Below are 13,240 nucleotides of genomic sequence, written 5' to 3'. Positions count from 1 at the left end.
TAATGACTGTTTCAGCTAAAATTTAAACAAGCATACTTCAGAAGAAGCTAAGTAAAATTGGGAAAGTGAAACTGGGAAAAGAACAAGCTGAGTTCAAGACAAATACGATTTAAGAGGATCAGATTTTCACTTTACGACAAAAAAAGTTGAGAAATATAGGGATACCACAAGGATCCGTACAAAAGTTTTTTTTTTTTTTTTTAAATCTGGAAAAAGCATTCAAAAAGGTGCCATGAGAAAAACTGTTCAGAACAGTGCACTGGGTATAATTATATGGGGTATACAAATGTAACATTATACACCCTCTGTCCAAAAAGAAACCGAAATTTTGATAGAAAATAAAACACAGGCCAATTATAATTATTCAAATCATTTATTTCAATCAATATACTCTCCCTCAGCTTCGTTCGATACATCGTTTGGCACGGTCAATTAATTCGTTAAATGAGTTTTTTATATCGGTTTTTAGGATACTGTTGAGGGTCGTGGTTACTGCCACTTGAACGTTTCTAATGGTTTCGTATCGTTTCCTTTCATCGGCAAATGAAGTCAGGGAAGAGAAAGAAGTCACAGAGTGCTAAATCAGGTGAACACGGCGAGTGATCCAACACACAAACTTGGTTTTTTCTCAAAAGCTGTCTCACAATGTTCGAACGATGAGATGGTGCATTATCGTGCAAAAATAACCAGCTGCCTGCATCACAATATTCATGCCGTACACGACGAATTCTCGCTATCAATCGCTTCAAAACATCGTAATAAAATTCACCATTGACCGTTTGGCTAGGCGGAACGAATTCTTCGTGGATAATGCCCTTGGAATCGTAGAAACAAATCAGCATAGCATTGTCTTTACTTTTGACTTCTCCAAGCGACTTTTTTTTCGGATGCCCTTATTCTTGTGGTCTCCATTCAGCACTTTGGCGCTTTGTTTCGGGCTCATGCTCAAAACACCACGTTTCATCATCAGTAACGATCGTTTCAAGGAAGTTTGAGTCCTTACGAGCGGTTTTAATGATGTCCTTGCAGTGTTCAAATCGATACATTTTTTGGTCGTCGGTCAACTTGTGGGGAACAAATCGCGAATTCAATTTACGAAGGCCCAAACTCTCGGTCAAAATGTTGTGCACGGTTGATTTTGGAATCCCCAATTCATCTTCAATTAATCTCACGGACGATTTCGAGTTTTCTTTGATGAAATCACGCACTTTTTGGATGTTAACTTCGCTCAGTCCAGTTTTTGGACGACCCGGCTTTGGACGGATCGTGAGCAGGGCCGTCCGGGCCCTTTGAAATCGCTTAAACCACTCGTAAACTTGAGTACGGGATTAGCATTCATCACCGTATTCTTTTTGAAGCATTTGATGCATTTCAGTAAAACTTTTATTAAGTTGAACACAAAAGTCAATCTCAGCTCTCTGTTTGAAACTTATTTTCCGACCGTTCGTCAAAACACACTGTCACTCTTGGCACGATAACTTCGGCTTCTAATGAAACAAATGTCATAAAGTTGATAGAACACTAATGAAGTTTGCCGCTTTCGACAACAAAAAGATACAACAGGTGGCGCCACTAGTTTGTTCTATTTTCGAAAATTTCGGTTTCTTTTTGAACAGAGGGTGTATAGATCAATACACAGTTTATATTTAAGTTGTAAGTCAGCAGTGAAAACTGACAGAAGTATAGGAAGGTGATTTAATGTAAAATAAGGTGTATCTACCTCCACTTTATTCATCATTTATATGGATCACATTATGAAAGAAAGTGGAAGAAAAATATATTTCTGCCCATACGGTTGAAATATTATTATGTGACACCTCCACGGAGTCCAAAGACTCATCGAGGGAGAGTGTGCCAACAGCATCGAACGATTGATCCCTTCCAACTACTAACCGCGCTCAAACTTACTTAACTTTTTGCGAGTCATTAGTAGCCATTAGTAGTCGATCTACCAATCGACCAACCTTTGCTGGTATATATCATATTTATGCTCGTATCCATGTTATTTAAGCAAAATCCAAATGTTATTTCAGTTTCAACAGACAGTTCGCTTGACTTGATTGGAAGTATCACAAGCAACTAAATCTTTGTATCAATGTATTATGCCTAAAAATATTTGTGTTGTATTGTGTGTGCGATACATTTGCCCTTCGACTGATAAGTCTTACCAATCGACCAGCATACCGTGTTTACGATGACGCTATGGGGATTATGACTAATAAGCAAGTCTATTTCTATGTTAGAATTAAATATAATTTGACCAGTTCAGCAAAAGTTGAAAATCAAAGTTTAGTAGCTTAAAGAATTATCTTTTTTGTAAATGCAAAAATAATCATTCTATGTACAATAGAATAGTAAGAACATGATGCGATATGGGTATATTTCATTTTAAAGGCTATGTCCTGTGCATTCTTAATAACTAAAGTATTGAAAAAAAAAAAAAAAAGAAAAAAAAAAAAAGGAAGGAGGTCATTGAAGCAAAGCGAATCTAATTGACAGCGGTTACGTCACAGCCAGCCGAGTTTACCCTCAGTGAAATAACCATATTATAGTTTATAAGTAGAGCAACAGCTATCGTAAGTTTTGCTATTATTCATGTTTGTAAACGTTAAAATAAGCAGTAATTCGAATAAAAATGAATTCGGTATTAAGCATATTAGGTAAAGTTAAATCTGTTTTCCACGCGAGACCACTCTTATCAAATATGGTATGGTTTGGAACGATGTATGCGGGATCAGAATTCAGCCAACAAACTATTATCAGAAAATTCGAAAAATCCCACAAAGCTTATGACTGGTCATCGGTTGGACGTTTTGCAATTATGGGAAGTTCGTGTTTTGCCCCACTATTATTTCATTGGTATCGCATTTTGGATCGAATGTTTCCTACTTTAGTTCCCCTTGTAGTGGTGAAAAAAGTGATTATTGATCAATGTGTTAGTTCGCCAGCTCTATTGACTACCTTTTACATCGGTAAGTGAATATATAATTCAAGATGAACTTAATTCTATTTTGAGTCTTTTAATTTCATTTTGAATATTTACTAAATATTTACTAAAATAATTTAAAATGTAAGTTTTAAAGTATATTAAGAGAATGTAGATGTCAGTGCCGTAACGAGGGCGTGGCGAAAGAGGCGTCTGCCACGGGAGCAACTAGGTTTGGGGCGCAAAACGTAAAAAATAAAAATAAATAAATAAATATAAAAGTCCACTATTTTATATTGTATGTTTAAATTTCGGTAATACGCCGCTTTAGACACAAATTCTGCAACACACTGCAACTTATTTTGATGGGGTTAATAGTAAGTATTTAACATATTGCATTTAGTAAAATTTAACTTGTTACATTTAAATTTTTCAAACTTTTTGTCATTTTTGGGTTAGGGTGGGTGCAAGTTAGAAACTTGCCACAGGCGCTTCATACTCTCGTTACTGTACTGGTAGATGTTATATGTATATAATAAAGTTGCGTGGAATTATCATGTGGTCCACTTGGGAGGGAAATTAACCTTTCCTAAGCCACGTTTTCAACAACAGTTATAAAGCATTCTATACTCATAACAGTGAACACATTGTCAAGGTCACGTGGTTCTGTACAGAAAATACACACATACAGAGCAAGACAATGAACTATCATTCTCCTATCCTGGAAATCTAGATATCTGAATATAAGCGACCATTACAATCCTTTTATTCTGTTCGCTCCTTTAAATTCTCTTTGTCAATATATTTCATTTTGTTGTCCTATTTTAATTGGATTTCGAAATATACTCCTTGTTTCGATCGTTCGGTGTTTGCAAGGAAGCATGGTAATAGAAGTGAGGTAATAAAATTATCGAATAATCATGTGTAATAAATATTAGGATGAATATATTTTTTATCGTCAATCATTCGCTCGGTTTCTCTTGGTTATAGGTAGTTTTAAATATGTATAAATATTTGTAAACAATTTCTTATTACTTCGTGGTAATTGCTCTAACACTAGGTCTGCAGGGAAAAAAGACATCAAGATATATTTTTCTGCAGGCATTTTATAGGTCTCTTTTTTCTGCATTGCATTTAAATCGCTTAAAATAATTACAAAAATACAATCTTCATGGAAGAGCATTTATGGAAGGAATCTTTATTCCTTCTTTCTCTTTAATCACTTTCTCACATTCAGCTATGATCTGAATATTCAAAATAAATAAATAAATTATTCGATGAAATTATTACAGAATGATTTATTCAGTTAACGGTCCAGTGATTTATTCTATTTCAAGCTCTAGATGGTTTCTTTTTGAATGTCGTCTCCAACAGTTGAGGACTCTAAAAACGATAAACACGGATCAGACTTTCAAGGAGTTATAGCTTGCTCCTTATCATTCACTATCTCAACTTTCTGTTTCGCCTTATCTATCAATGAGGCAGGAGATTCTTATTATAGCTAGACTTTGGCAGTACAGATTTTACTTAACCTGCCAGTAAAAAAAAGGGGGGGGGGGAACAATTTTCATCGATCATACCTAGGACTGGTTTAAAATATATTGTAATTATCATGATTTCAAATGGTTCCAGTAATTCCAAATTATATTTTCAATATTTCGAATAAATTTCTGCATATGAAAACCGTCTTGTTATATCACAGAGGGAAAAAATCACTGCTACAATTTCGAATTGTTTTTCGTAATAAAAATATAATGAAGATGAAAATAAAGTCTTTTATAAACAGTCTTGAACCAGTTAAACAACCAAAACTTATTTTTGCACTGTCTTGCACAATATTGTTTAAGTGTTGAGATAGAAATATATGATTATGTGCATAGAATAGGTTGAAATTTTGCAACTGCAAATGGTCCAATCGAAACCAAATTAAAACGATCCGACGCTGTTAATATAGATCCGGAATACATTTCATTATATTATATCCAGAAAGTTCATATTATTTCTAATTACTTTTCCAATAAAAATCTGCTAAGTAAGTCAAAACCAAAATGTAAACATATGGACATTACTTTTAGTGTACATCATAAATCCTAAATATTATAATCCATTCTGTCGAAATGCAGTTACTGCAGTATATACTTTTGGTACGTTTTATTCCCTTTGTTTTGTCCATGCAAATTATCGGATTAAAAAAAATGAATAAAATAAAAACTACAATAGCTTCACGAATTATTGTGGGGATTCAGAGTACTAAATGTGGATAAAATACATGGCGATTACATTCTAGTAATAATTTGTCCATCCGGACGTATGGGCAAATTATTACAAACTTAAAAACTGTCAAAATTTAACAAAATGGGTTATAACTATTGACATATTGATTAATGGTACATGCACTGTCGGTGCCAGGTAATTTTGCGCCCTAGGCAAAGTTTACAAGTGCGCCCCATATTTCATAAACTTAAATGTTTCTAATTGACATTAAACAAAATAAAATTGTCTTTCAGGTTAAATTAATAGGGCTTTTTTTTATTTTCCTTTTTAATTAATTTGAAAATTCTCTGTTATAATTCATTTACAAAAAAAAAAAAAAATATATAAAATACCGAAATTTAATATTTTAAAATGTTAACGTTTTAAAATATTTATCTTAACTGAATTTTAAAGGAACGGACGTGAGGAACAAAAAAGAACCAAGAGTTCTTTAAATAGTAAAATATTGTGATGTGTGATGACTGTGTGAGGGATAAGGAAAAAGAATCGATACCTAAATCATATATCACTTTTTAACTTTGATATTTTAGTAAAGTATGAATAAAGCATAGCTTGAAGTTTTGCGCCCCTTCATGGCTTGCGCCCTAGATGGTTGCCTAGTTTGCCTAAATGGTAGCGTCGGCCCTGGGTACATGATTCATTTAATATACAGAGAAGAAATGATGGGTGCAGCAATTATGTATAACTTTTCTTTTGTTTCTTTGTTATATCTACTAAAACTGCTTTCTTATGCACAAAATCCCGAGTAAATTTAAGCATGCCTCGTTCGATGAAATGGAATCGTATTTCATTTCTTTGAACCTAGAACCTCTAAATCATTCTCTTGTTATTCTACTAAATTCCGTATAAAGGTCGAATTACACATCGTGCGGCAGACAAAGTTTAATTGATCGTTCGCTCGTAGCGATTATTTTATTTTTGGTACACTCTTCAGTTATTTACCTCTTCATGCAGTAGTATCACAATTATTCTGGTTCTCTTTAATGTACCTCGATTTAAGGTATCGTATATCTCTACATGCTCTAGACTGGCGAGGAGCGCAGGTATTTACAATTTCAATTTCGGATTGCTGTTAAGAAATTATTTGATTATCTCAAAACGAAAGTGGGGATTTTGAATAACAAACAAAACACAGTATATGCTTTTCATATTATTATTATGTCGTCTATTCCTTCTTTTCAAATGGTGTATTTTGGAAGTTGTGTGACATATACGTTATGATACGTCTAATAACTATCACGCGGAAGATTTTACTGAATCTAAATAGGAATGTAATTATCGTTTTGTATCAGAGGCTTTTCGGTTATTAATATTTATGTTTGGTTTTGCGTATAAGAAAAGTTGGATTATAGCTTAGTGCAGAATCCTGTGTTATTAGCACAGTCTTTCAGCTTCATTAAATATAATTTTTTATAATGTAACAATATGAGCATAATAAATGAACAAGTGAATCTTTCCTTTTATGTCATGGCTTTGGTATTCATGACTTAAGGATTTTTTATTTTTATTTATTATTATTTTTATTTATTTTTTTTCCCATATCTATTGCTACTTTCTGCATCTACCATGAGTACTGCATTTAAAATAGTTGTGGATTCTTAGTGCGAATATAAAGTGCATGAAAGTGAACTGCATGGCTTAATTTGAGGACTTTGCTCAATTTAATCATCTGCAAAATAGATATTCTTGTATTAATCTGTGGACCACCATGGATAAAACTTATCTCCTAATAATAATTTATTATTATTTATTTGATTTTCAATTTATAATATTTTATTTACAAATTCATAGACATACAGATAATTAAACAACGTTAAGAAGGAATTAGCTAATATATTTACAAATTACTGAGAAAGTTATTACTAGTAACAAATCACATCTAAAAGTACATTACATATTACACCATGGCATCATTTGATAACAATAATGACGCATCCCAATCAAAGTTATTTGCTTTTGTATTGGAACGACGGCAATTCCTTTTGCCATTGAGATAAACAAAAATGGCAAATTTAAATAATTATAATCAGAACTTGAATTTGAATACTTTAAGAATCAGATGGAACATAGCATTCACTGATCAGCCAAAGCTGCTACGTTTCACTGGCGATCAGTGGTGCCTAGTTTGGCTGCTGACCTCCGGGATGTTATTCTGTCTAGTTGGTCCAGAATACCTTAGGAAACCTTCCATGCCTATTGCAGTTAATGCCAAGATGAATACGAACGGTTATCTTAGCCAAAGAAGATCCAGCTTGCCTAGATAGGTGATCATAATATTTTGGCTGACAAATGTTAATATGGACATAATTTTCTTTTGCATTTGCTCTTAAAATGGTAGAATTAACATAATAAATTTAATAATGATCCTAAATATCACACTTTATTAAATTCCATCAAATCAGCGAAGAATTACTATAATTTCAAATCATTTTCCAATAAAAAATAATAATTTGTTTTTGTCTTATATCCAATTATAGGTATGAGTATAATGGAGGGTAAGGAAGACATTTTTGAGGAATACAGGCAGAAATTCTGGCCCACTTTCAAGGTAAGCCACAGCACAAAGTAATGTGCTTTTATTATTATTATTATTATTATTATTATTATTATTATTATTATTTCATAATTAAATATAAATGTTCAATGGTAGCTTTGTTTTCTTAGCAATTGTTATCCTTCGTTAAGTTCGAACACAGGATTATACGAGGGGAGGCTGAACAGCTCTGATAAACACCTAGAACAATAACGATATTAAAGCAACTGATATTACCACAAGAAAGAACATATCTTAAATCCCTTTAACCTTCATTTTTCATCAAATTGTATTTTTTTTTTTCTAATGTAGAATAATGCGTAAATTACATGATTCTATCTCTTTCTTCATGATAATTATTACACATTTTTAGCACACTCTCGTATTTTCATGTCTGAAAACTGGGATCCAGATATCCTAAAAAAAGCATGGTGTCATTTCAGACCATGCTTTTTACACATTCATTCGTCAGTGGTTCTAACAGACACTTAAGCGCCCACATCTTCCAACTATTCTTGGACTTCGCAACCGTAACTCGAAGATAAGGTGGTTGGCTCTATGTCTCAGGGAGTGTCCTATGTCTACAGATGCGTGGGGCCAGTTTGCCTGTTCTGGTGAACGAAAAAACCCGAGTTTCTGGGTTTTCTCACCACCGTATGAGACCGGCTAACTCGCCTTTCGTTGAAATCAGATACAGGTTTCTCACGTAACGGGAATCGAACCCAGGTCTTTCCGACCAAAGGGCTTCGTCTATACCGACTGAGATACGAAGGCTCACTTTTTACTCATAATTTGTTTATATATGCTTTGCCAGCTTATATCAACAAACAGCATTAAAAGTCTGTATAAATTTTAAACTTTTTCATGTGCCAGGGTTTGCTGGCTCTATACCATGGGTTCGAATCCCCATGGTATAGAGCCCTTTCCAATAATTTCTTCTTTAAACCATTCATATTTAACACTAGATAATAAATATTTTCAGGAATCTGACACGCTAGTGAAGATTATATTGTCTTCGGATAGTAAGGAAAGCTGACCAAAAGAAGAGGCAAAGAAAGAGATGGTTCTCCGCTTTGGAGCTGAAGCGTATGAAATGTCGACCAGCTACCACTTATGTTTTAAAAAGGCTAAGAAAGTGAAGGAATAATGAATGGAACAGCACGAACGTATTGTAGAAGATGCAAGGTAAGCTCTGTCAAAGCAATTGGAAGGGGACAATATCAAGAAGTTTAGAGTGTCTTTTTTTTTTTTTAAGATTGGGAAGATTTGGAAATTATAGGGGATTGGTAACTATAATCACTATATATAAAGTGATTTTAGTGGAGAGTAATGGTCGTTCTTGCTCCGATTTAAGTTTCTACATTTGTTGCTGCGGTGGCGAAAACAACTTTCGCCTTAATTTGATTATATTCCGTCATCAGTCGAATATGATTATACTATAGCATAAGTACTAGCTAGTATTTCATGTTCCACTGCGAAATGTGTATTATACCACAATACTCTATACGAGGATTTTTGTTGAATAATGACCAGACTTTGTGCAGGATGATATCTTTTACTGTAATTAGCAACACCTTAATTACAATAACAGCTACTGCTTCCTCTAGCAAGCTTTCCCTGTTTACTTTTTTATTTTTCGTCCGTTATAGTCTATCCTTGTAACCTTCGATACAATTCTGTGGTTTTAACTTTTTTTTTTTTTTGTAAAAAAAAAAATATATATATATCCAAGAAATTAACATGACGGCACACGAAACTAGTTGAGCCGATAAGAATGAATATTTTCTTTTTTATTATTTTTCGCCATGTGGTCTTTATACTACAAGTTCCAAGATTGCTAATATGACTATCGAAATCTCAGACGCTCTTCATAAGTACTGCTTTCAACAGAAGTGAGTCAGTGTTCTTATACGCAGATGGTAGAGTTCTCCCTCCCACAACTTCGAGATTTCATCCTGTAATTAAGCAAACCTGTTAGGAGAACTCGCGCAACTGACATATAAAAATATATTTATAAGCATAAAGCTAATCATCGTATCCTATTAAAATAATGATAACCAAAGGCCAGGGATATTTGGCAGTTCGTGGGTTTTACGGTATTATCGCCACTGATAAATGGATTTTATGTGACTAACAACTCATATAAGTGAATGGGAAAAACATTAATTTATTTTGATGTATTGTGTTGAATCAGATTTCAATGACTATATCGTGTAATGGTGGATACATACTTATGCTAGGCTAAGCTGTATACTGGTCTGAAAGAAGCATTTTCTAGCAAAGCAAAGTTCTGTTCTGTACCGCCAAGAATTTGTAAATCATGAATTAACAGACAAATATCATACATTTATTTTCTTTTATTTCATCGTGCATGAATGCAATATTTAACTCCAATTTCTGATACTACGTGTTATTTATACTGTGATATGAAACAAAGACAGTATACATGTGAATATATTCAATTTTTAATACAGTATTTGTTGATTAATTTCTGGTTTATATTACACCTTATAATATAAACCAGATTTGGGTTTATATTATAAGGTGTAATATAATAGGTGCAGTGAACACCCAAATCTTTGAGGGCTGCAAGATCTCTGTAAAAGCATATTTGTTTATTAAGAGAGGTTTATTAAATTTTTATTAGCAGAGGCCTGTTATTGGACGTTTAACGATTAATTTGATGTTTTTCAGATGAATGCCTGTTTTTGGATGCCTGCACAGATGATCAATTTTTTTCTTCTTCCGACACACATGCGAGTGGTATTTGTAGCGACTGCATCCATGATCTGGGTTAATGTGCTGTGTATCGCAAAGAGAATGGTGAGTAACAAATTCACAGAAGTGAGTCATTGTTCTTAATTTAAAACATCTTAATTTGAATTATGCTGAGTGAATAATGAATTCTATTGGGAATCTCTTCGAAAGTCACTGAAATATAAACACCAATTACAAGCTGCTGTCGAAAAGAGAACACGATCCCTGTAAAAGTTAAAAATGAAATATTATAAAATAAAGGTTTCTTGTATCGTAAACGGGATTCGAACCCGCGAGCTTTCAAAGGACAAATGTAGTGTCCTCACATTGAGTATCGAAATTTAATTATCATTCAGTATATGTTCAAAGTTGCAACTTTATCGATAATGCGATCTGTAGGAGAAGCTGAACCCCCCCCCCCCACACACACACCTTCCCAAGCAGGTTATTCATAAAGAGAAGTTAGATGTGAATGGTGAGGAACGTCTATATAAAGACGCTGTAATGCAGTAGCAGCAAATGAAGTCTTTTAGTTCAGGAAGAGGACATTGATCAGCCTTAAGATTTGTTAATACTCTGATTAATCGCAAATGGTTCTTGAAGGCAAACATATTGCATATTGATGGAGCATGTATTAACCAGATATCGGTATGTGGGGAAAAGCATGTGATTCATAAACATTAACAAAAATCGTTAATGTATACTCATTCGAGCAGTAGCTTCTTTTACGCAGAAAGAAGATCTGGATCTACTTAGAATTGGTTGCCTTATCATTTGGGACTTTAAATCTCTTTAAAAATCTCAGATCAACGACGTTTCTCTTATTGATTTATTCTATAATCCTAACACATACGCTCAGTCTCTACACTTTTTTTTTTTTTTAATCAGTACTTCCATGGACATCGTTCGTTTTAGAGCTTTTACTATGGTTTCACCTCTCCTTAAAAGTTGTGAACAGTTATTGTCACTAGTCAAAGCCAATTCGAAGTACAGCTTCAGACTTACCTCACTAGTTACTCATTCTCTCTGCAACCGTCTCTTGTGAAATGAGCTACCAGCATCAGCTTCAAACTAAGCATAATACCTGTCTTGGTAAATTCATCAATAGTACCAGTGTAGTTACAATACATCAATAGTACCGGTGTAGTTATAATAGTACCAGTGTAGTTACAATATTCGCTGTTTGGTTTTGTACCATTAAGAACTAATATAGAGGCACTAATAAAAGCCGAATATATGCGCTTTTGGGGAGAGTTCGTATCTTTTAAGTAGTATAAGTTCAAGGCATCTCCAATGCGGAGGGGTTATATTCTCATAAGCTCTGGTCTATTTTTCAGTAGGAAGTTTTTATACATTCAGCTATGAAATAAGGATGGATTTATAATATTTTATAATATCCCCTATTTTGTTAAACTTTTATTTCAATAAATAATAAACGTTTTTGTTTACAGAATATATGATATCCACCAATTAAGAGGAATACTGAGATCTCACGAAGACAATTCGTTTGGGTTTCGAGTTTACAATTGTAAGCAATCATCAACTTTATTATGTATACTATGAAAATATTTAGTGAATAAAGCTGGATATTGCTTTGTGCATTGCTGTGATAATTTTCTATCATTATATCTTCTTGATATACGGTTGTCACTGAATTCTATTCTGCTGTATCATTCAGTCTATTAATATAGAAATGCTAAATGATTTAGGAAAGAAACCATGCGAGAAATCAAATGAAATTTTGCGTATATTAGCAGCGAAACAACAGAACGATTACTATTTAAAGCAACTTGATATGTAATGAATATTTTTATCATTGCATTTCATTATGTCATATGCAAAAGAAGATAGCGTGCCATATTTAAACGCCCCTTTCTTTCATTGATGATATTAAACCGGGTTATTTCTTTACCTCAAGAATGTATGAAATTATACCATTATTGATTGAAATTCTAATTGAAATGCACATCTCAAATTTATAAAATCGACATATTTTATAAGATTACTTTGGAAATGTTATTCATGATAATCAAGTTGTTATTGTTATTGCTTATTATTACTATTACTAGACTTGGCTATTATCAGTATCTTTTTTAATGTTTTCGTTTCTAATTCTGTTGCAAAAGTCAGATCACTAAAGAAAATAAATTTTGCTCTTTTTGTAAAGATGTTGATGATACACCTGCGTTTTGATCTTGGAGAAATTGTGAACGGATATTGTTGTGTTGACCTGTTGTGTAATGAAGGTAGTAATTATCGGAATTACAGTCGAAACAACTAAGTTTTGAGGTAGATATGCTATGATTGTTAGTTGCGTGTGTTCTTTGGACGTTTATTCTGTTTTTGGAATACAAAACCAGGTTTTCAAGAAGTGAGTGTGTGTGGCAACCTGAAGACCAGATCAGTTTCTAGTTCGATTGTGTATCGGGTTCATCGGTGCTGCTTGTTCTGTTGGTTGAGGAAGGACACGATGGACTGAGAGCCATGTATTCAAAGCACAAAAGTGTTCATCGAAATAAATACTAGATTTCAAAAGAAAAACTGTTTGACCAAAAATTTCCATGCAGCAATTCACGGTAATGTAGTTACCAGTTAAAGTTTCGACTGTCTCATCCAAAAAAAAAAAAAGTAAAAACAATAGTGAATCTCCGGATCTATATTGTATTCATATTACTTTATCCAACTGTTTCCTGTATGATTCGATTTGCCTTGCCTGTAATTTTTTGTACTCAATTACACATAATACAAAA

The 13,240-nt window shown here is 33.4% G+C and overlaps 1 protein-coding gene and 1 long non-coding RNA gene across 2 annotated transcripts in view; one reads left to right on the top strand and one right to left on the bottom strand.

The window, feature by feature from the left end:
* The first annotated feature begins 2,635 nt into the window (after positions 1-2,635).
* Positions 2,636-12,091, top strand: LOC150103038 (mpv17-like protein). Its single transcript, XM_090398040.1, has 4 exons — positions 2,636-2,972; positions 7,678-7,748; positions 10,428-10,556; positions 11,942-12,091. The coding sequence occupies exons 1-4, from the start codon at positions 2,636-2,638 to the stop codon at positions 11,948-11,950; spliced, it is 546 nt and encodes a 181-aa protein (XP_090254166.1). The 3' UTR covers positions 11,951-12,091.
* Positions 7,062-13,240, bottom strand: part of LOC150103037 (uncharacterized) — a 61,561-nt gene continuing 55,382 nt past the window's right edge. The window contains exon 3 of the long non-coding RNA XR_016548829.1: positions 7,062-7,456. This is a non-coding gene — a long non-coding RNA (uncharacterized LOC150103037). The remainder of the gene's footprint in view (positions 7,457-13,240) is intronic.

The sequence above is a fragment of the Typopeltis vanoorti genome, chromosome 9, assembly GCF_054136105.1.
Source record: "Typopeltis vanoorti isolate ZY-2024b chromosome 9, IOZ_Tvanoo_1.0, whole genome shotgun sequence".
Lineage (NCBI taxonomy): Eukaryota > Metazoa > Arthropoda > Arachnida > Uropygi > Thelyphonidae > Typopeltis > Typopeltis vanoorti.
Note: the sequence above shows the minus strand (reverse complement) of the source record. Positions and strands in the feature narration are given on the sequence as shown.